We start from the raw sequence: 25,347 nt of genomic DNA, 5'->3' as shown, positions 1-25,347 counted from the left end.
CCTTGCATTTTTGAAAGCTAGTTCTGACTTAAAAAACAGAAAGAGTAAAGTATTTCACGAGCAAAATCAAAAGTTCGACACGCCTTTAAACTATTCAATATTCTTATGTAAACATTTATTGAAGAAATAGAAAGAATCTCCGAAAATCTTCTGGCTATTTATGGCTTATTTTTCGAAAGTTTATTCCAGGACAAGTCCGCCAATAAATGTAAGTATTCTTAGCTTCTTTGTACAAAAACACTAAGATTTCACAGTGGGTAAATCCAGCAGTCAAATCAAGCAAGCAGTCAGTTTTTATGAAGATTTTATTAATAAATGTCAATTTATAGGCTATTCTGTTTCAAGTAGGCTTTGTGAAATATCAATTTTCTTAAATGTGCTAACAGATATCAGCACTTTATTTGATTTTAAACTAAATAAAGTCTGGGTTATTTAGTTCAAAAAGGTCAAATGTGTTAAAGATGTGATGTGAAAAATGGAGTTAAAAAACTGCAATAAAAATGAAACTTCAATACAAAGAGCAAGGAGTGTTACATTAGAATATTGTCCTAAATAAAGTCATACAGATGACTTTTTACTCATATTATAATAGAGTAGCCTAAATAAAGTCATATGGTTAACTTTTAATAGGCTATAGGTTATCATTCTATTGTAGAACCATTGGCCTATGAATAAAGTCTTACAGATGACTTCCCTGTTTTTTTCCTTAAACCTAAATGATGCACTAAAATATCATACGGAAGACATTATGTTACTATACTCTGCTTTAAAAAACTACAAAAAGTCATACAGATGACTTTTTGATACATCATTCTATTATAAGGCAGTATGAATAAAGTCTTACATATGACTTTCAGGGTTTTCTCTTTATATACATACAGTACACTAAAATTTCATACAAAAGATATTATATTGTCTGACTAAGGAGTGAGACAATATAATGTCTTTTTTATGACATTTAGTGCATTACATGTATATAAAGAGAAAATACCAAAAGTCATATGTAGGACTTCATTCATACTTTCTTGTAATAGAATGATGTATTAAAAAGTCATCTGTATGACTTTTTTTTTCTATATATAATTAGGGTAGTATAATATCATCTGTTTGACATTTTATTGCATCATAGGTATATGTCTAAGGAGAAAACCAAAAAAGTCATCTGTAAGACTTTATTTATACTGCTATATATATATATATATATACTGCTATGCTATATCATAAACTGCACTGAATCATAGCCTAAATTAAAAAGTCATTTTTGTCATTGTCTGAATAGGGTAATATAAGGTCTTCTGTATGACATTTTAGTTCTTCATTTAGGTCTAAGAAAAAACCAGAAAAGCTATCTGTAAGACTTCATTCGTACTACCTTATAATAGAATGATAGTCTATATTAAAAAGTCACATGTTTGACTTTTTGTTGTACATAGAAGGCTTTTGTTTGTTGTGGCAATTTAGAGATTAATACCAACAATGAAAAACTATTCATGAAGCAATTTTTAAACTTGGAAGACAGTGTCTCTATCACTAGAAAGCAGCCCTGTTATATGATTCTTAGTTGATTCTTTTGCTCCCAAATTCAGCTCAGCTACACAATCACATATATAGAATACTACTTTCTGTGTATACTTTGGTGACTTTCATGAAGGATTAGAACTTTGCAGAAGATCTTCATCAAGACCAACTTTACAAAAAAAATCTAGTACCTCCTGGAAGATTTCATTAAAGGCTTTGTCAGTTGACAAATATATAATTTATCTTTTTTAGCTGCAATAAGACTAGTAACTCTAGAAAAATTTGGTTTGCCACCTGCAGATATTTTGAAAGAAGTTTCTGGCACACATTTTTTTTTGCTAGATAGTGTCTAATGTTTTGTGGCAAGTCCATAGACTGAGGCTGCCAGTTCTCCATGACCAGATCCTTAGATGATATACAAAAGAGCTAAAATAAAATTGTCCCTATTTAGTCATTTATTCACTGGTCTGTACTGGTTTCTCTATCTTTAAGTAAGTCATTTTTCTAGCTGAAAAAAAAATATTCAGAGACTTTCTTGAGCATTAATATACACTTTAAAGCACATATTGTTATTTTAATATTCAGCTCTTGAAGAATAAAGATTTCATTTGTCTCTAGTTTTGAATGTAAACACCAAAGACAAGCATCAGTCTGTAGGCATGAAAACTTGGTTTACACCAAGTGCATTTTTTCTAATACAACTTATACACTTGATGAGTAGTCACTGGTGATAGAGGCTCTATTTTAATCATTATGCAACACAAACTGACTGGTTGAGTCTTGGGCTCTCTAGTTAATCATCAATAATCTCCAAAAGAGAGGTTCAAGTGAGTTATGTATCAATTTCTCTATGTTAAAGTGACAAAGAATTTCCTCTTTCGTTTTCCCATCATAAAGGTGTCTTATTGGAACTGCAAGCTGTTACTTTTTTATGTGTCTCTTGTTTTGTCAACCTTAACAGTAACAAATTTCATTTACACAGCCTTCTTAATATATAATGCCTCATGCCACTTCTGTTAATTTAAATGAAGCTATCTTGGTATCCTGGACTTGCATAATATCATTAGCGTTTTCCTAGCTTAAACAATAAGCTTCTTTTCTAACTGAGACACACTACCCAGCATTCCCTGAAAGCTCCACTAGTTTTTGTTGTTTTACCCAACAAGTAAAAGTCAGGAAGCTTCCAAGACAATATTTACTGTTGCACAACAGAAGAAACATCTCTGGTCAAAGTTTTTTGACCAAATATCAAACTTTGTTAACTAAATAGCAACTAAATAGTCTAATTGTCAAACTAAATAGCAATGACCAGAGCAACAAAAGTAGCAACAAAAACTGGCATTTCAATGATGCACAGGCTCTGATTCTCTTGAGGGGCTGAAAACCTCTGGCTTAGAATTTTTGACATTAATTATTCTATTAATTTACTTTTTCTTTTATCTGCTGCCCTTTTTTGAGGGGTTTCAAGCTCTTTTTGAAATTCCTATAAATTTATTTTACTGTAACTTTACTATTAAGATAATGGAGATTATAGTTAGCCTTCATGAATCAGCTTTAAATAAACTATATTTCTCATTAGACAGTGTTTTTCAAAACATGTTTCAACGTTTTGCTAGTATTGGCTGGGGTTTGCTCTTTACTAGGTTGCAGTTTTTGCTGCAACCATGAAATTTAAAGTGTAATTTATTAAATTGCAACTAAATTTTTCATTAGACAATTGTTTTTAAAACATTTTTTCAACATTTTGTTATTATTGGCCATGTTTGCTCTTTACTAGGTTGCAGTTATTGCTACAACCATGAAATTTAAAGTGTAATTTATTAAATTAAAAAAAAAAGTAAATCCGCATTTTTAAAATGAAACTTGTCAATGCTTGACTACCAATTTTAATTTCACTTTGAATGTACTTAGCAAGAATTATCATTAATTTTTCTGTTTTAGAGCCTTGTCAAAAACGTCTCAATTAGGACTGAGCCCTCAACAATCAAGTTAGCTCAAAGCAGCCAAATTTTATTGCAACAGCAAGATGTTAGGTTTTACTCTGATAAACGTCCATCGTTTATATCTAGTTTTGTTGAAAATTTGAAGCAAGAAATGGCAAGAAACAAGGAAATGAAGGATAATCTAAAAAAGTTCAGAGAAGAAGCTGCCAAACTTGAACAGTCTGATGCTTTAAAAAAAGCTAGGTTGTTGTTCTTTTCCATCTATAGTTTTGTTGTTTTTTTTCACCAGAAAGTTTTCATTCTGTTTAATTAACATTTAGTTTTCAGTACTGTTTTGCATTTCATTTGGAGTTATGTCTTTGTCATCCTTTAACTAATGAAATTTTACCAAATTGAAGATATATTCAAGAAAAGAAAATATTCCTTTGTTAATACTAATATCAAGGAAGAACAACCAAAAGCTGTGTGTTTAAGCATGAAAAAACTGTGATGTATATGCTGGCTCTTTTGAATTTTTTTCAAAAGACCCCCCCCCCCTGAAGATATTTGTTATTTCCAAAAGACTTGTAAGGGCCAAATTTGCTCCTTGTGTCAAGTAAAAAAAGAAAACAAATTAAAAGCTAATTAAAAATAAAATGTTCTAAACCTAAATTGATGAATATAAAATTAAAAGGACTTGTAAAATATAGCATACAAGAATAGTATATTCAAAGATAATAAAATAAACTTCACACAACCAATGGCTAAAAGGGGAAGGGTGCAAGGAAATTTACTTACTTAACATATTAATTATATCATGGAGAACATTTGGACACAGGTGCAGTTTTAGGCTTTTTTAAAATTTCATCTGGGGGAGGGGTGGAAATTAATGCAATGTCTATAAACGAATTAAGGATAAGCCAGGATTGATTAATAAACTTAAATGTATAATAAAGAGAAAGGATAATCTGTAGCTAGGTTACTGCTGTCAAGACTTTCTTTTTGTGATGCATACCAAGGATTCAGTAGCTGCCAGTGTGTAGTATTTTAAATGGTCTATGATTGAATGACTAAAAATAAATTACCTGTCAAAAACTTTACAATCTTTGCTTTTTTTGCTTTAATATATTTTTATATTTTAGCCTACTGGGGTTGATCCCTTGGGCCTTTTGCCCTTGCATTATGCCATTTATATTTTTTTTTCATTTTATAGTAATATGTTACTGATTTGTATGCTAATATCTTAAAGCCATGCTTGTGGCTCTGAATTTATCATGTGCTGAGTTTCATGTGTCTATTTTCAATAGTATTGCTGTTTATTCAGTAGGTAAAGAGAAACACAGACACAAAGAAAACATAAATATAGTTACGTCCGGAATTAGTTATCTACAAACCAGGTAGTTATGACAGTTGTGAGCTTAAGGATGAGAACATTCAAAGAATATTCCAGAAACAGTGGACATGAAATTGGAGACGTTAGAATTTGTTAATATAGAAAATTGTTAGAATTTATTAAAGTAGTTTGCAAAGTAGGTGAAGTTTGAAAAGCAGGTAGTGATTTTTGCAAAAAAAAAAACTCTTTTTATGATCAATTTTTTCACCTGAATCATGTTTTTGCGTCCATCCTCCTCTCCTCAGTCATTTTAGTGCGTGTACGTTTTGTTATGCTGTCTCTTTTTTCTCCCTGCACTCCCAGACATGGCACCTTGAAGGGGGAGGGGGGGGGAATTTGATATTGTATTTTCTTTCTTCTTCTTTTTGATTATTATTACTTATAAATTTCAAATTTATAATTACTTATAAATAGACATAGTAGAGAGAAGAGTTCTGTGTAAGAAGGTATTGAGTGTTAGATCCCACAAGAAAAGGAGAGAAGAGAATGCATTAAGTATAAATTAAAGGTATTAGAAATAGTCTATGGATACGTTTGCTGAGGATATGGGAGATGCAGTCAGACTGTACAATTAGACAGACACTGAATTGATATGATAAGAAATGGAGAAGTAGTCAGTATGGACAAGTCCAAGTATATTTAGTGATACAGGGAGTGGACACTAGAGATGGACAGAAAGTTTTGAGGTTATATCAAACCGTGATAAAACTAGGAAGTAATGTAGAGAATAATGGAATAATTTTGATAATTAGAAGTGAAGGAGGATTTATTATGTAAGGAGAAGTTAAAGAGGGTTTTAAAACGATTGAAAAAACATTACGACTTAGTGTGGTGAGTGATGTTTAAGAATATAGTTAGAGGCAGAATGCTAAAAATCAAGGATGCAATCTGTTAAGAACTAGAAGCTCCTAGTAATGTTGAGGAAACTTAAGCTTCTTTATAAAGAAGGTAATGGGACCTTCTTAGGAGGGTGAAGACTGTAGCAAATTATAGTCCTGAAGCCAACAAAATTGATATGGTAGAAAAGCAAATGCAGATTTTAATTCAGAAATCAGGCAATGTTAGTTTTATATTTTAGTTGAAAGGAGGATTTCATTGAAAAGAAATGTAATAGCTTGAAAAGAAATGTAATAGCTCACTTCTGCTTATTGCCTTCAGGAAATTAATCTGGAAAATGCAAATGATAATAAATATAATTTTCACAAATACCTGAAACCCAAAATGAACAGAAATTTACAATAAATAATCAAGTAAAACTTAAAACAAGAAGATGCTGCCACAAAGAGGAGTAGGGCTAACGCCCTCTGTGCCATCTAAAGACCAGAACGTAACATTTGTTCTTTTCAGTAATAGCCTATTGATTATTATGGGTTTTTTTTGTTCTGTTTTTCTGTTGTTTTTCATCGTTTTAAGAAATAAAAACATAGCTAGACACTAAAAAAAATCCAGTAATTTGCCGGTTTCGCTATGATCTTTAGAATGCACAGGGGATGTTGGCCCTACTCGCTTTTGTGGTAGTTTTAGCTCGCTATGAGAAATAAAAACATAACTAGACACTAAAAAAATCCAGTAATTTGCCAATTACCTTATGATCTTTAGAATGCACAGGGGATGTTGGCCCTACTCGCCTTTGTGGTAGTTTTAGCTCGCTATGAGAAATAAAAACATAGCTAGACACTAAAAAAAAAATCCAGTAATTTGCCAGTTACGCTATGACCTTTAGAATGCACAGGGGATGTTGGCCCTACTCTCGCTATGAGAAATAAAAACATAACTAGACACTAAAAAAATCCAGTAATTTGCCAGTTACGCTATGATCTTTAGAATGCACAGGGGATGTTGGCCCTACTTGCTTTTGTGGTAGTTTTAGCTCCCTATGAGAAATAAAAACATAACTAGACACTAAAAAAAATCCAGTAATGTGCCAATTACCTTATGATCTTTAGAATGCACAGGGGATGTTGGCCCTACTCGCCTTTGTGGTAGTTTTAGCTCGCTATGAGAAATAAAAACATAGCTAGACACTAAAAAAAAAATCCAGTAATTTGCCAGTTACGCTATGATCTTTAGAATGCACAGGGGATGTTGGTCCTACTCTCGCTATGAGAAATAAAAACATAACTAGACACTAAAAAAATCCAGTAATTTGCCAGTTACGCTATGATCTTTAGAATGCACAGGGAATGTTGGCCCTACTCGCTTTTGTGGTAGTTTTAGCTCGCTATGAGAAATAAAAACATAACTAGACACTAAAAAAAATCCAGTAATGTGCCAATTACCTTATGATCTTTAGAATGCACAGGGGATGTTGGCCCTACTCGCCTTTGTGGTAGTTTTAGCTCACTATGAGAAATAAAAACATAGCTAGACACTAAAAAAAAAATCCAGTAATTTGCCAGTTACGCTATGATCTTTAGAATGCACAGGGGATGTTGGCCCTACTCTCGCTATGAGAAATAAAAACATAACTAGACACTAAAAAAATCCAGTAATTTGCCAGTTACGCTATGATCTTTAGAATGCACAGGGGATGTTGGCCCTACTCGCTTTTGTGGTAGTTTTAGCTCGCTATGAGAAATAAAAACATAACTAGACACTAAAAAAAATCCAGTAATGTGCCAATTACCTTATGATCTTTAGAATGCACAGGGGATGTTGGCCCTACTCGCCTTTGTGGTAGTTTTAGCTCACTATGAGAAATAAAAACATAGCTAGACACTAAAAAAAAAATCCAGTAATTTGCCAGTTACGCTATGATCTTTAGAATGCACAGGGGATGTTGGCCCTACTCTCGCTATGAGAAATAAAAACATAACTAGACACTAAAAAAATCCAGTAATTTGCCAGTTACGCTATGATCTTTAGAATGCACAGGGGATGTTGGCCCTACTCGCTTTTGTGGTAGTTTTAGCTCGCTATGAGAAATAAAAACATAACTAGACACTAAAAAAAATCCAGTAATGTGCCAATTACCTTATGATCTTTAGAATGCACAGGGGATGTTGGCCCTACTCGCCTTTGTGGTAGTTTAAGCTCACTATGAGAAATAAAAACATAGCTAGACACTAAAAAAAAAATCCAGTAATTTGCCAGTTACGCTATGATCTTTAGAATGCACAGGGGATGTTGGCCCTACTCTCGCTATGAGAAATAAAAACATAACTAGACACTAAAAAAATCCAGTAATTTGCCAGTTACGCTATGATCTTTAGAATGCACAGGGGATGTTGGCCCTACTCGCCTTTGTGGTAGTTTTAGCTCGCTATGAGAAATAAAAACATAACTAGACACTAAAAAAATCCAGTAATTTGCCAATTACCTTATGATCTTTTGAAGGCAAAGGGGGTGTTAACCCTACTCATCTTTGTGGTAGTTTTAGCTTGCTATGAGCTTGACTTGATTTATTGTAATTTCTGTTCATTCTGGGTTTCAATTATTTCTCCATAGTATGGTTATTTTACACTTGAAATTTTATTAGGCTTCATTTCTGCTCGTCTGTGGTTTAATTTACCTCTTTACCTTTCATTGAAAAATTTCTTTCGTGGGAAAAGTTTTTTAAATTTAATCTTGGAAAGCACAGTAGGCCATAGCCCAAATTAGCCTATATATATATATATATATATATATATATATATATATATATATATATATATATATATATATATATATATATATATATATATATATATATATATATATATATATATATATATATATATATATATATATATATATATATATATATATATATATATATATATATATATATATATATATATATATATATATATATATATATATATATATATATATATATATATATATATATATATATATATATATATATATATATATATATATATATATATATATATATATATATATATATATATATATATTTATATATATATATATATATATATATATATATATATATATATATATATATATATATATGGCGAAACCCTATATAGGCCAGTGTATTCTCCTGATGATCCCTTGTGTTGGGTTGTTGCCTCTGAATTATTTGTCTATATTATTTTTTCTATTGTTTGGTAAATGACGACTTATACTTATTGACGACATGACTGCCTGTCCATGGATTATTCTTTATGGTTGATTGTGTATGGCTATGCTGTTTGACCTATGTGATTGTATGGATGAGTAGGGTTAAGGCCTCATTCAAGTGCTGGTCTATATTAATCACTAATTTAGGAAAACAGTCTTCCTTTTCTCCTTCTGTCTCTCTTTTTTTTTTTTTTTTTTTTTTTTTTTTTTTTTTTTTTTTTTTTTGTGCTGTTGCATTGGTGATTTCTCTTTTCATGATATATATATATATATATATATATATATATATATATATATATATATATATATATATATATATATATATATATAAATAAATAAGTTGTTTGTGGGTTATGTCTGTCTGTCGAGTGACGTCGTGTTTGTCCGCATATGACGTCTGAATTATTTCACACTAATACAAAAGAAGAAAAAAAAACTAAAAAAGGTAAAAACTACAAAAAAAACTAAAAAGAAAAAAAACTAAGAGCTAAAAAACTAAAAAAAACTAAAAAAAGGTAAAAAACTAAGAAAAAACTAAAAAAAGGCAAAAACTAAAAAAACTAAAAACTAATAAAAAAAAACTAAAAAAGCTAAAAAACTAAAAAAACTAAAAAAAGGAAAAAACTGAAAAATAAAAGAGAAAAAGAAAACTAAAAAAATATAAATAAAAATAAAAAAACTAAAAAAGATAAAAACTACAAAAAAAACTAAAAAGAAAAAACAAAAAATAACTAAAAAAGCTAAAAAAAAGGTAAAAACCAATAAAAAAACTAAAAAGAAAAAAAGGAAAAAAAACTAAATTTTTTTTCATCATATAATATGACGTCTGAATTATTTCATCATATACCAATTCAAAAACGAATGTATTCAAGCCGATGTAGCTGAGTTGATAAGGCGTTATGTTCCAGGTTCTAGGTTCAAGAGGTTCCAGGTTCGAACCTTGGCTTTAGCATTAATATAAAAGAAGAAAAATCTAAAGAAAGTAAAAACTACAAAAAAAACTAAAAAGAAAAAAAAAGAAAAAATCTAAAAAAGCTTAAAAACTAAAAAAAAAGGTAAAAAACTAAAAAAAACTAAAAAAGGAAAAAAACCGTAAAATAAACTAAAAACTGATAAAAAACTATAAAAAGCTAAAAAACTAAAAAAACTAAAAAAACTAAAAAAAAAGGTAAAAACTAAAAGAACTTAAAAAAGAAAAAAAAACTAAGAAAAGGAAAAAAACTGAAAAATAGAGGAGAAAAAGAAAACTAAAAAATAAAAAATAAAAATAAAAAAACTAAAAAGATAAAAACTTAAAAAAAAACTAAAAAGAAAAAAGAAAAAAACTAAAAAACCTAAAAAAAGGTAAAAACCAATAAAAAAAAACTAAAAAGAAAAAAAGGGAAAAAATTAAAAATTTATTTCATACCGGGACATCGGGGCACAAATGACGACCGAGACACCGGGATGACGACCGGGACACAGGGAATATAAATGACGACCAGGACGCAGGGACACAACTACAACGGTGACGCCGGGGGCACAGGGGGGATATATAAATGACGACGGGGACACAGGCAATGTTCGATTAGCAATCACCATCAACAAAGCTCAAGGGCAATCATTAGAATCATGAGGTATAGATCTGAATATGGATTGTTTTTCCCATGGACAATTATATGTTGCATGTTCAAGAGTCGGTAAACCTGACAATCTATTTATATGCACAGACAATGGGGCAGCGAAGAATGTTGTATATTCACAAGTTTTACGTCGTTAAAAACATATCTATATCTATATATATAAAAATAAGTTGTCTGTCTGTCTGTCAGGTGACGTCATGTTTCTGTGTCGACTGACGTCATGAAGTTAGTTGTCGTCATTTTTGCTATGACGGTGACGTCATTAATGGTATTTAAGACATGCGTTCACGGAAAAATGTTTAATTGTAAAATGACTGAAGAACCTACAATGGCAACAGCCAAGGAAGCTGCTCAAAGAGTCTATGCCAAAAAACTTGCTGCTGATAGAGAAAGTAAGAAAAGAAAGTGTGCCGAGGAATCACAAGAACAGCAAGAAAACAGGCTTGCAGCTGATAAAGAAAGTAAGAAAAGAAAGCGTGCCGAGGAATCACAAGAACAGCAAGAAAACAGGCTTGCGGCTAAAGAACGCAAAACCGCGCAGTTAGATGAAAATCCACCTGGAAAGCGAGAGTCAAAACATATCAAAACTGAAAATGATAGCGATGATGATTGGGTTTGGGATTTTGACTTGGATAAGGTCATCAATGCCTACCAGATTTAAGTTAAAAAACAAGGGTTCGGCGATATGTACTTCATAGTGACGCTGAAAAATAAAGAAGAAAAAAAAAACTGAAAAAATGTAAAAAACTAAAAAAACTAAAAAGAAAAAACACTCAAAGATAAATTACAGACCGGAACACAAATGACGACCGACACAGAGGGAATATAAATGACGACCAGGAACCTCAAAGAAAAATTACAGACTGGGACACCCGGACACAAATCACGACCGGGAATATAAATGACGACCGGGACGCAGGGACACAACTACAACGGGGACGCCGGGGGCACAGGCGGGATATATAATTGACGACTGAGACACAGGGATTGTTTGAATAGAAATTACAGACCGGGACACTGGGACACAGGGAATATAAATGACGACCGGGACACTCAAAGAGAAAATAGAAACTGGGACACCAGGACACATATCGGTTCGGCGATATGTACTTCATAGTGACGCTGAAAAATAAAGAAGAAAAAAAACTGAAAAAATATAAAAAACTAAAAAAAACTAAAAAGAAAAAACCCTCAAAGATAAATTACAGACCGGGACACAAATGACGACCGACACAGAGGGAATATAAATGACGACCAGGAACCTCAAAGAAAAATTACAGACTGGGACACCCGGACACAAATCACGACCGGGAATATAAATGACGACCGGGACGCAGGGACACAACTACAACGGGGACGCCGGGGGCACAGGCGGGATATATAATTGACGACTGAGACACAGGGATTGTTTGAATAGAAATTACAGACCGGGAAACCGGGACACTGGGACACAGGGAATATAAATGACGACCGGGACACTCAAAGAGAAAATACAAACTGGGACACCAGGACACAAATGACGACCGGGACACAGGGAATACAAATGCTATTTATATGCACAGACAATGGGACAGCGAAGAATGTTGTATATTCGCATGTTTTACGTAGTTAAAAATATATATTTATATCTATCTCTATTCACAGGTGGGACACAGGGACACAGCTACAATGGCGCGTAACTAATATGGCGCGTAACGACTTACGCGCGCGGGGGGGCTTGGGGGGGCGCGAAGCGCCCCGCCAACTAGGTGTTATAACAGCTAGTATATATATATATATATATATATATATATATATATATATATATATATATATATATATATATATATATATATATATAATGTATATAGTACATATCTTAAAATATGGTAGGGTTATAAATAGCTATGATTTCACGAAGGTTCAACATTATGATGGTGTTAGAAACATGGGAATTGGTGTTTTCTCATGCGCTGTTGTTATGAGAGGAGGATCCAAAAAAAGTTTTACCTGCTGTTAGATATTGTCATTTTTATCTATTTTTAATATCAAGAGGGGAATTCCTTGGAATAGAATTTTGGACCCCTTCCCCTCTTTGTTTCGGTAGGATGATGTGTTTATATCCTAATCGATGTAAGAATAACTGCATTGGATTCTTTAATAGATTTATTCTTTTATTTTAGGCAAAAGTTCCAGGATATTGAAGCAGAGGCCGAAAAAAGTGGTGAATTTCTAAAAGGAGGAGCATCAGTCTTTAAGGAGAAGCTACAAGATGTAATTGAGGAGGCTGGGAAATCTGAAATTGGGCGAAAAGCAGGTTTGTTTCTCAAGTGTGGCACAAATACGAAAGCCTTATCTGGGGTGAAAATAGTTCAAAAAGGGATAGAAGGCTCATTCATTCTATATTAAAAAATGGTTTTGGACAAAAATACACTTCTCACAGGTGAAAAGAGGGGAATTTAGGTAGGAGGCTCTTGCCTCCTTTTATTTAAAAGTAATTTTAATAAGCTAAGGAATTTCAATAAGCTCTTGCGTCAAAAAACTATATATCAGTTTAAAAAACTATAGGTCGGATCAGTTTACTTACCACCACAGAACAGTTCCTACACAAATGAAGATACTTGGGATATTCTGGAAAAAGAGATCGAAGAAATGAAATCTAAATACCATGACCACAGTTTAACGCTATTGGGAGACTTTAACGCGTACACCAGCGTGAAAAAAGAAGTAGTGGATACAGTGATTTGTGAGGAAGTGGTTCCAGCTCCGAAGACCTACGGGATTACAAGAAATAGCATGGATGAAGGTAGGAAGCTGAATATTTGGGGGAAAAGGCTTTTGGATCTTTGTGGAGAAAATGGGCTAGTTATAGGGAATGGGAGGTTTGGGAATGATAAGGATAAGGGGGACTTTACGTGTTTTACGGGTGCGAAAGGGAGTGTTATTCATTATATACTGGTGGACGTTTCCCTCGCGATGGATGTTAGAAATGTAGAAGTTCTCCCCTTTGTAGGTTCAGATCATTTTCCAGTTTTAATAGAAATTTTGCAAAAGTTTCCAACGAATGTTCTACAAACTCAGCATAGAGGAAATTTCCGAGAAAAGAAATTTTAAAAAGAGAAATGTTGAAATCAGGAATACACGAAATGGAAGAAAGATTACTTGATAAGAACGTTCAAGAGGAACTGAAGGTCTTGAAAGAAGGTAAATTACCAGACGATCAGATGATTGACGGGCTAAACAGAATTATTCATGAAATAACGCCTAAAGTGTCCCCTGAGAGTGAGCGAAAGGAATTTTTTATGATGAATGTTTAGCAAGGAAAAAAGAATTAATGCAAATAGTAAAAAAAGTGAAGGGCCTCAAAGAGAGCCCCCTAAAAGTGACAGTAGTTCTCCAGATGAAAGCTATCCTGCGAGATTGTGAACAGTTATTGAAACAGAAAAAAAGAGAAGCGGAAATAAGGGATATAAAACAATTATCGGAGAGTTTTAAAATGAATGACATGAAAGTATTTTGGAGGAAAATTCAAGACCCTGAGAAAAGAAAACCTACCCAACAAAAATGCCTGGAACCAGAAACGTGGCCACCATATTTTGAAATAGGAAACGATACAGCACCTCTTGGAGTGCTAAATTCTATCCCGAGGGAGGGAACTTGTTTCCGGCTCCAAGAGCTTGGCTACAGTTTGCTGGAGGAAACAACGGAGGAGGAAATAAAAAAACATTTTGAAGAATCAGAAAGGGGGTACTGCGTCGGGGCTGGATGAAATCCCTATTATGGTTTATAAGAAGTTTGCACTGTCATTCGTTCCCATTATGGTCCTCATCTTCAATGCAATTCTTAGCACATGTAAATGGCCCGAAGCATGGAAGACGTCAGTAATTTTGCCGCTTTTCAAAAAGGGAAATGCGGAGGAACGCTCCAACTATAAAGAAGAGCAAGGAGGTTTCCGGGCCGGATACAATACAGCGGACAGAATGTTTGTACTGCATACCCTTTCTGAAAAATATGGAAGAGGAAAAAATAAATTTTACGTGGCTTTCGTAGACCTCCAAAAAGCTTTCGATAGCGTGGATAAGGAATTACTGATAATGGAATTAATTAAAATTGGACTACCAGGTCATTTTGCACAGCTGGTAGCTAATATGTATGGAAGTACAATAGCAGTCGTTAGAGTATCAAACAGTTCGTGGTAACGAACTGTAGTAAGGAGCGACCCGGCTCAATAGTAACCAAAACTCTAAAAAATTGAATTTTGATATCAATAGCTACATCAAAAGAATTGCATTTTAATGCTGATTTTAAATATATAAGTTTCATCAAGTTTAGTCTTACTCATCAAAAGTTACGAGCCTGAGAAAATTTGCCTTATTTAGGAAAATAGGGGGAAACACCCCCTAAAAGTCGTAGGATCTTAGCGAAAATGACACCATCAGATTCAGCGTATCAGAGAACCCTACTGTAGAAGTTTCAAGCTCCTATCTACAAAAATGTGGAATGTTGTATTTTTTGCCAGAAGACAAATCACGGGTGCGTGTTTATTTGTTTGTTTGTTTTTTTTTTGTTTTTTTTTTCCCAGGGGTCATCGTATCGACCAAGTGGTCCTAGAATGTCGCAAGAGGGCTCATTCTAACGGAAATGAAAAGTTTTAGTGCCCTTTTTAAGTGACCAAAAAAATTGGAGGGCATCCAATTTTCAAATGAAAGGAAGAAGTAGCATTGAAACTTAAAACGAACAGAGATTATTACGCATATGAGGGGTTCTAAAAATACTTTAGCATAAAGAGCGAGGTATTTAGGAGGAAATAAATACCTTGCTCTTTATGCTAAAGTATTTTTAGTAATTTCAACTATTTTTTCTTCGGCCTTTCTGATTCAGGGGGTCATTCTTAAAGAATTGGGACAAAACTTACGATTTAGTGTAAAGAAGGAGGTATTAACGAGGGTACAAACCCCCTCATATACATAATAAAAATTAAAGAATATAAAAGTTTGTTACGTAAGTTAATTCTAAAGTTACGTATATTTTTTGCTAATAAAAAAATTCGTTAAAATTAAAATTAATAGTTGCCTTTTTATGTAACCGAAAAATTGCATGGCAACTAGGCCTCCTTCCACATCCCATATTTCTCAAAATCGTATGATCAAAACTAAGAGAAAGCCATTTAGCCAAAAAAGGAATTAATATGCAAATTTCATTTGAATAGTTTACGTGTGGAGAGTCAAAACCAAACATGCATTAATTCAAAAACGTTCAGAAATTACATTAAAAAAAACTAGTTTTTTTAACTGAAAGTAAGGAGCGACATTAAAACTTAAAACGAACAGAAATTACTCCGTATATGAAATGGATTGTCCCCTCCGCAATCCCTCGCTCTTTACGCTAAAGTTTGACTCTTTGCCACAATTCTGCTTTTTAAAACAATTAAAAGCTTTAGCGTAAAGAGCGAGGGATTGCGGAGGGGACAATCCATTTCATATACGGAGTAATTTCTGTTCGTTTTAAGTTTTAATGTCGCTCCTTACTTTCAGTTAAAAAAACTAGTTTTTTTAATGTAATTTGGAAAAGGAGTTTCAAGGATATTTGAACAGACAAGAGGTGTGAAACAAGGAAGTGCCCTGTCACCTCGGCTATTCGGAATATTCGTAAACGACATTGTAGAATTCTTGGAAAAAAGATGGGCCCCAACCGTTAAGCTCGGCAACAGAACGATTTCGGCTCTGCTGTTCGCCGACGACATGGCATTAGTAGCGAAAACAGCTCGTGAAGTGCAAATTTTAATAGACCTGATGGCTTACCGTATTTGGTATTAATAAATAAATAAATAATACCTTGAATCGAAGAAACTACGTCTAAGCCTCGGGAAGACGGAGATAATGATCTTCAATAAAGGAGGAAGAAGGAATTTAGTTGAAAATGAGAAATTTCGGTTCAAAGGACAAGAGATTAAGGTAGTGGAAAAGGCGAAATATCTGGGATTTACCCTGACACCTAACTGCAGTTGGAAGGAACATGTGAGCGAAATGTCAAAGCGAGGGAAAGTAGCAGTGGGTGCAATATTACGTAATGTCCTAGTGAAAAAGTTGAAGTCATTAAAAATGTTTAAGCAAATATTTGATTCGAAAATTAAACCGGCAATCCATTACGGAGCTGAGCTATGGGGCCTGGAGGCCGCGGAGAAGCTAGAATCAGTCCAGTTTAGATACTACAAAAGACTTTTCGGGCTGCGCCAGACAACACATAACCAGCTAATCAAAGGAGACTTTGGCATCTTCTGACTGAAATTGCATCGGCTTTATCAAGTATTTAAGTTTTGGCTGATATTAACCCAACTTCTTGAGGACCGATTGGCTAAACAAGCTTATAATGATTTGCTTCGAATTAATAGGAAAACTACTTGGACTCAACAAATCAAGAAATCTCTTGACAAACTAGGCTTCTCTTATTTGTGGATGGAAGGAAACGGACCCGGAAACACACAATGCCTTCCAGAAATTATGCAGAGATTGAAAGACCAAGAGATACAAGAGCGGGGTTGTTTAGTACGTTCGTCGGAAACACTGAATTAATATAGTAAAGTAAAAGAAATTTTTGGGGAAGAATATTATTTTAAGGTAAATTTACCTTTTAAATATTTAAAATCATGGATCCAGTTGAGGGGAAATTGCCTTCCAGTATATAGGGAACATAAAAAAAAAAATATGGGTACAAATGGTAAGTGTGGGCATTGCGGAAAAGAGGATAATAATTTAGCCCATTTCCTCATGGAGTGCCAGGAGCTTGAAAGTCTTAGGGATGAAATTTGGGGGGACCATCGGTTGGTGCTACTTTCTGATATCCTGAGGTCTTCGAAGCCTGAAACCATATGCAAAATGGCACGATATGTGGAAAAGGCGGGAGAGGCTCAGTCGAGCCCGAGTGAATGAAAATAAGCATCGTCTTATATTGAGTGTGTGTTCTGTGCAGTGTTGAATTATTAAATCATGTTGTGTATGGCCGTAGGGCTCAAAAAAACTTTTCTTTCTCTTTCTTTCTATACTCCATGGTTGCCGGCAGGGGGGTGCATGACCCCCCCCCCCCCCCTAGAAATTTGGGATTATAAAGTAATTATAAGGAAACCAAAGGAAAAAGAGCAGAGGCGGGAACCATGGAAAATGTGTGTGTTGCCCCATTGTTGGCTACCTGCCAATAGATTTTGACCCTTAAAAAGGGAAAATTTAGGTTCTAATTTGTGACTGAGTGACCCCTCTCCAGTTTGCCACAAGCATTTTTTTCTATATGATTTGATTGGAGTCACAAAAAAAAAAAAAAAAATCAAATTCTTCAAAGTACTGAATGGGAAGTAAATAACGATTTTGCAGTTTTGAAGTATAAAGGTGTCAAATATAATGGTTTTTGGTATTCAATATTGAATTGAAATTTTTGTTTGATTTTCTGAATCTTAGTTTTAATGTTTTACTTTGAACAAACTACTTTTATAATGCGTTACTTTATATATACACTGAATCTAATGGCACTAAATATCTCGGTTTTTGATAACCAAGTTCGAAACACCGGAAGTTCGGTTTTTGATAACCAAGTTCGAAACACCGGAAGTTCGGTGTTTGATAACCAAGTTCGGTGGTGCAAGGTGAAGTTGCGCTACCGTGAAAGTGAAAGTGCGCCGAAAGCTCCATTTTTCTAAAAATGAACTATTTTCCTCTAAAAAAATGTTTCGATTTCAAAAACTTAATGCACAAACGCCTCAAGAAAGTGCCAACATGGCACAAATGCACTCCATCTGGTTACTCTGTAGCTCAGTAGACTTCTTCCCCAAACCCACAGAGAAGGTTATACGTTTTATTGTATACGTTTATACGTTTTATATGTTTTGTTGCTATAGCCGTCAAGTAAAAATACAAGCAGTATCTTTCGCAAATAAGCAGGAAACCCCTCGTAATAGAAACTTTCTTTTTTCATCAATGTATTATACTCTTCCTTTACTGTCTCAAACAACTTGATCATGTATACACATATTCCACTATTATAAATTGTATCCAAACAAACATATATACGGCTTTGATTTCTGGAAAGTACAGATTTATTGATACAAAAAAGTACGAAGAGTATAAATATATGAGAATTCAGGTGAAAATTTGGGGTTGGGGGGTAGCCACTCATGTATGCATGAGTTTATTGTTGAGAAACTTGCGTTTGGGGAAGAGGGTCGTTTTTAGCAAAAATCATCAAAAACAGGACAGTTGTATAACAAATATGAAAGGTGTAAGTGCATATATAACAAATATGAAAAATGCAATATGAAAATGGTTTTTGTCACTTTTATCAAAGTAGCTCTTTAATAAGTGAATATCCTTATGTGACAACATTGACAAACTGGGGCTGGAAACCGTGATTGGTTGCTCGTGTGTGTGTGTGTGTGCGTTTTTTCTGTTTCACCTTTCAAATATGAAAGGTGCAGATATAACAAATATGAAAAGTATAAGAACCATGGATATAATTGAGGGGAGGGAGGGAGTTGAACCCTTTCAAGTTCATTTATTTATTAATCACACATACATGTATATATATATGACATAGGCCCATGGGGACACAAGCTTGAAAAACTAGGCCTAGACAAAGATACAATAACAACCTACATTACAATACAAAGATAAACATGACGGCAAAGATACATTAACACAACAATAATATGAAAGTAGCAGCTAGCCCAGGATCTTTCAATACTATTGAAAAAATTGAAAATTGAATGTGAAAAGTTGCTTACTATGCCTACTCTAGGTTGGAATAAAAAGGATAGTAACAATGTAATCTTATTGTTTGGATTTGTTAAAGGAAAAACTACACATTTACATAAATCTTGAAAAATCGGGAATTTGACTTGAATGAAAAAGATCACTATATGTAATTATGAAGTTTTAGGCAGCAGCAGGTACCAAACTGAAATAAAAATGATAAGTGGGTAAGAAATCAGCATAAAACAAGCTAAAAACATATGATGTAATGCAGCTTGAGAAGTTTTAGCTTTCATTAGAAGGTGAAGTTTTTTTGGGAATAAAGAAATTATTGATAGTTGAAATTTTACAAACGGAAAGCTTTGCCAAATTTAACTAATTAGCGTTTGTTCTTCTCACGGTCAAACGTGGCAACACCGGCGAAAATGTAATATCGCTATAAAAACTTCATAATTTTGAAGCAACCAAAAGAGAACATTTTTGTTCTGATATTCTTGGTACTTTAGAAGCTTGAAAAAAGCTCGTTTCTGATCGAATTTCAAAGTGCTGCTCTAATAGTCCCCTGTTTCAACTACATGGAATCTCATTCGGGCTGCTGCCCAAGTTCTTTTTCAAACAACCCCTCCCCTGAAAAAAAAGATTAAAGACTTGAGCATAAACCTGCTATTTTTCACATTTTGAACTAAAAATTTATCAAATTTGAAAACCCCCACAAAACTAGGCAACTCATCTTTCGATTTTAGTGGGGGGAGGGAGGGCTAAGGTACAAAAGAAAATATGTAAAAAATTATACTTGGAAAAATATGGCTTTCAGAAACTATTTATGGTAGGTAATAGTGTTTTCTTAAGAAATTTTCTTATTTAAGGACATTTCGCAAATATCTGATATTAAATTTTGCATCCCAAACGTTCTTTATGCCATTGTTGCGAGGTACCTGTGCCAAAAATTTGAAATGAAGTTTAAGCATGCTAAAACACTGAAAGAAAGGTAAAAAAAAAAACAGTTTCTATTAAATTTCTGGATTCTGAATGTTTTTTACAGGACTTATTATATGGGCTTTAAAGCTTTATATTTTTAATAAGTGAATATCTTTATGTGACAGCATTAACAAGCTGGGGCTGGAAACCGCGATGGGGTTGCTAGTGTGCGTGTGTGCGCGTTTTTTCTGTTCTTTTTTTTTCATGAGAAAATTTAGGCACTTTTGCATCTTTTTTATAAATGATTGGTACCCAATAAACTAAACGTAGAAATGTAGCCTGGAGAATGAAGTTGATACTACAAATGATTGACAAAAATGAAAAATTAAGGAGGGCAATTTAAAAATTATAAAACAATTCTTAAGATTGAAAAACTTAAACAAATAATTTAAGTGGAAGGGGGGTACTATAAAAGTGGAGTTGAGCCGTCGAAAATTTTTCTTGATTTTGGGCCAAAGATACGAAAGAATTACTTTTTGCTGCTATATTACTTGTAAAGAATTCAGATTATTATTACTTTAGGCGAAATAACCGAGGAGATTAGTAAGACTGCACGTGGCGCTGCTAGCAGTATAGCAGAAACTGGAAAGAAGCTGGGTGAGACTTCAACGTTCCAGACACTTTCAAAGACTGCACAGGCTGTAAAAAAGGAGATTGATGAAGGAGCATTAGCTACAGGATCTCGGGTCTATCGACCTCCGTTGCGATTAAGAAAACGAAAGGAAGAATTAGATAGTGAAACAGCTAAAGTTATTCAAGTCAATACAGAAGCTACTGGAATTGAGCTTCACAAAGACTCCAAGTAACAAACGATATTATCGTCTTATTTTCTTTATTTATTTATCTTTTATTAGTGGTTCACAATAACCATATCATCGTTGTATATTCAAACAGACAACTTGACACTTAACTATAAGCTTAACTATATATAACTACAAGCTATATTTCAAACTAACATTTTACTATTAAGATTAATTTAGATAGTAATTACCATTCCTGAATCAGCTAAAAACGGCAATTTTTCTTACGTTTTTAGATTTTTAATTACTATGGACTGTTGTGTGTCCTTTGTTAGGTTGCACTACCATTGTGACCATGATCTCTTGATCCATGGGCAAAATATCCATATGAAATAAAAATCCCCCTCCTCATCAATTGCAAAGGTCACAGTAAGGATATTTTTTCACTTATTTTCTACAATTTTTACTGGACTCCCAAATGGCATGGGAGACTTATAAGAATGGCCCTGTAGGAATTACCGGCTCCGCCTAAGATTTTGCGGCTTTTTCATTTCATTTTTCGTTTTGTGACGAATTTTCAGTAAGACAAAAAAAAAAAGAAGGCAAAAACGCTACTTATTTATACTTAGTAATCGGGCACTTTTTGAACGGAGCAGCGATAAACTCGTGCTACTTAACTTCGAACTTAAGATTTAGCTACCCGAAAGTTCCATTGATTGTTGCAAATACGGTTTAGCAATTTGAACTGAAACTTTGGTTGACTTCTTGTCCTTTCGCTATTGCTTTTAGTTCTTGTTTAGGATTATTTCGTTCTTGTTTAAGCTTCGGTTCCTTTTCGCTTGTTCCTTTTTAAGTTTTCCCATCTTGTTTATGATTCTTTTTGAACTACCACGTGTCCTATCTTAATCAAGAAACATGGGAAACTTATAAAGAGTAGAAAAACAATCATCCGACGCCATCTAGCCTTTGGCTACTTTGTTTCAGAACTACTGCGTGCTTATGTTTTCAGGTACTTCAAAATGCAGGAGAGGGCAAAGATAACAGCACTTTGTCCCCAGTTGGTCTACCATATTAGAGTCAACCTTACCCGCTTAACCCATCTGGATTTTCCCAATCTAACCTAGACCTGCTTTACGCATATCGGGTCTTGACTTCAAATACGTGAAAATAAAAGAATTACCGATTAATCATCCCTTGTAGACAGGGCTGTATCTAGGATTTTTGTTGGGGCGGGGGGTACAAAAAAATACTTTAAAAAACGCATCCAAAGTTTATTTCTATGCATTTTGTTTTGTTTTGCGAGTCTTTGTTGTGCGAGAGGGGGCAAGGGGTTCAAACTCTCTAACCGTCCCTGATACGGCCTTGCTTGTAGAGCAATTTCAGCTTTAATCCTAATGCATCGCAGATAAATCTTACCATATGTCCAATTTTCTTTGAAATGTTCTACTATTGAAATGAATTCTTCAGGGACTACAATGTGGTGCAAGCAATTTTAATCCCTATCTTCTCCATTGTCGAGTCACCGAAGATCCAACTCTTATAAGTTTCTCATTCTCTTCAGTCCCTATACAAATATCCAAGTGGATGGAACATATTAATTTTAAAGTTTTTTCCGTTTTTATTACTGTTTCATAAAGTTTATTCGCAAAATTTGGCTATAAAAAAGGTAGAATGTGTTTTTATGGTTTCATTTTTGAGTTTCTCTAAATAAGAACAATTAATCTCCAACGAATAGCAAAAGTTAAATTCTGCTATGATAAGTGTTTGATTTTTTTTCACGTTCTGTCCCACTGTGCCTTTTCCTGATGTAAGTTTACTTAATTTAGCATTAGAAGCGAGGCCTTGAAGGGGCTCCCTCCTTACATTCTGGATTGTTTCGGAGGTTAAAATTAAAAGTTAATTTTTGTCTCTTATTTTTCGATCTGCTTTTCTTCTTTGTTTTATTAAAAAAGAAGAAATCCAAACGAGACTAAAAAAAAGAAAAATAAAATTAAAAAAAATTCAACTAAGATTAGCCACTATGTTAAAACTTGACAAAAACATGAATTTCGTGTAATAAAAGTAGGGTTACCACTCCCCCTAGCCTTCTTCTTAACGAAAAGTGTCCCTGTGCTTTACTGAAGACTGTCAACGCTTATCAGCAAGGGCGATTTACGTAATAACGTGTTCAGTTTTCACCAAGCTACGATGACACTTTAGCATTAAGACTATGTTGCATCACTTTCTTATTCGGGATTCCTCTTTGTTTAAAATTCTAGTAAAATTTTATTTTACTAAAATTTAAATGTTTTTTTTTTATTTGTTTTATTCAAAAACATATTTGTGTTTTAATACCACAAGACATGTCCATGTCCCCTCAAACAGAGATTTGTCTCGAGAGGGACATGTTGAGATTGGGGTTTAACTTCGAAAAAAAAAAATCGACACGTTAAGTGAAAGATAATTGTATCCATAAAACTCACCTTTGTAGGTGCCACAACGACGAAATATAACTTGATCTTTGATGAAATATTACTGATTTCCAACTATTAGATTCAACTGTTCGAAAAATAGTTTTGCTTAACTAAATGGTGTGGGGATTAAACGCATCTAACTTTCTGTAAACCTGAAGTGTCACTTAAGCGTCGAGCCTGGGGAGTGAGGGGGCTGCAGCCATTCTTTTATGCAGCGTCATTTCTGCTCGTTATAAATTAACATGTCTTGTCAACTTTTACTGCTTATTTTCAAAAATTGCCGTAATAGCATAAGACATTAGTTTCCACCGCATTTGAAGATAGGACAATTAGTCTGTAGTGCCTCGAGACCTGTGCTCGCCGTAAAATGGAAGCAACCAAATATTGACGAGTTGTAACCGTGCAGAAGAATTCGAATTTAATTCTGGCATGACACAAGACTTGTGTATGTTAGAGGGGGGCTTCACTTCGATCATTGGGAGTCCAAGGACCAGGCTTCACTGGTAACGAGTCATGGGTGAGTTCCTTGCATTGATTGGGATGTATAAACTGTCGAACAATCTCTTTATTTGATAAAAACTGGATTCTAGACTACCTATTCTGGGGTATCAGAATATGTAGACTACATATTCTGGGGTATTCTGGACTTTTGAGAGCTCCGTAAAATTATGGAACAGAAATATTGAGATGACGAGAGAAGATGATTCACTTAAATATTTTTTTACATATATAAAAAACTTTTTCTCTGTATATTTATTTTTATTTCTATAAAAAACCTACTACATGTCAATCATAATTAATCGAAAGTTGTAATTTAATTTGCATTACAATTTAATAATTAATACGTTAAAAATAATAAAATACTGATTACAAGTCAGTTACACCTTGATGGAAAACGTGGAATCGCTTGCCATTATTCTAAAAGTTTGACTATCTTTAGTTGACAAAAATTTTTATGCTGAACTTAGTACACAACTATGCTAGCTTGGAATAGTTTATATTTCTTTCTAGGTTTTATCAGAGTTGGGTAAACTTCAAAGAAAATAATCAATATATCAACAAAGTTCTCGAATTGAAGACGAAATATGACGAAAGTGACAGTCCCGTCGTTCGTGCTGCTAGAGTCTTGACAGAAAAAGTTGGTGATATCGTTGGCGGCATTTTCTCGAAAACAGAGCTCAGTGAAGCTCTTACGGAAATTGTCAAGATGGACCCTGACTTCAACAAGGAAAAATTTTTAAAAGAGTGTGAATACGATATCATTCCCAATGTCCTTGAAGCGATGGTTCGTGGCGATTTAGAAATCTTAAAAGATTGGTGTCACGAAGCACCTTTTAACGTAATATCAACGCCAATAAAACAAGCTCAGTCAATGGGCTATAAAATGGACTGTCGAATTATCGATATAGACCACGTTGATCTTGCAATGGGCAAAATCATGGAACAGGGACCTATTTTAGTTATAACTTTTCAATCACAACAGATTTTGTGCGTTAGAGACGCTGCAAATAATGTAGTGGAAGGTGATGCTAGCAAAATAATGAGGGTGAACTATGTGTGGGTTCTTTGTCGGGACCAGACGGAGCTGGACCCGAAATCTGCCTGGCGACTTATGGACCTGTCTGCAAATAGCTCTGAACAGTTTATTTAATTCAGTTGTTTTAGGAATAAAATTTTCCTAATTTCATGTTGTATGGTTTTACCTCTATCTATCTTTACCTATGTATATATATATATATATATATATATATATATATATATATATATATATATATATATATATATATATATATATATATATATATATATATATATAAGTTGTCTGTCTGTCTGTGGATGGATGGATGGATGGATCAGGTGACGTCACCTGAAAAAACTGGATTAGGTGACGTCAAAACTGAAAAAACTAAAAAAGGCAAAAACTACAAAAAAAAACTAA

General features: G+C 33.7%; 1 protein-coding gene across 1 annotated transcript; it reads left to right on the top strand.

Moving 5' to 3' along the window:
* The first annotated feature begins 6 nt into the window (after positions 1 to 6).
* Positions 7 to 25,095, top strand: LOC136030397 (mitochondrial import inner membrane translocase subunit TIM44-like). Its single transcript, XM_065709342.1, has 5 exons — positions 7 to 208; positions 3,460 to 3,704; positions 12,686 to 12,819; positions 20,738 to 21,017; positions 24,420 to 25,095. Exons 1-5 carry the CDS (start codon positions 161 to 163, stop codon positions 25,057 to 25,059), a joined length of 1,347 nt encoding a protein of 448 aa, XP_065565414.1. The 5' UTR covers positions 7 to 160; the 3' UTR covers positions 25,060 to 25,095.
* The last annotated feature ends 252 nt before the right edge of the window (positions 25,096 to 25,347 follow it).

This window comes from Artemia franciscana, chromosome 8, assembly GCF_032884065.1.
Source record: "Artemia franciscana chromosome 8, ASM3288406v1, whole genome shotgun sequence".
Lineage (NCBI taxonomy): Eukaryota > Metazoa > Arthropoda > Branchiopoda > Anostraca > Artemiidae > Artemia > Artemia franciscana.
The sequence above is the reverse complement of the archived record's forward strand: the minus strand, read 5'-3'. Positions and strand labels throughout refer to the sequence as shown.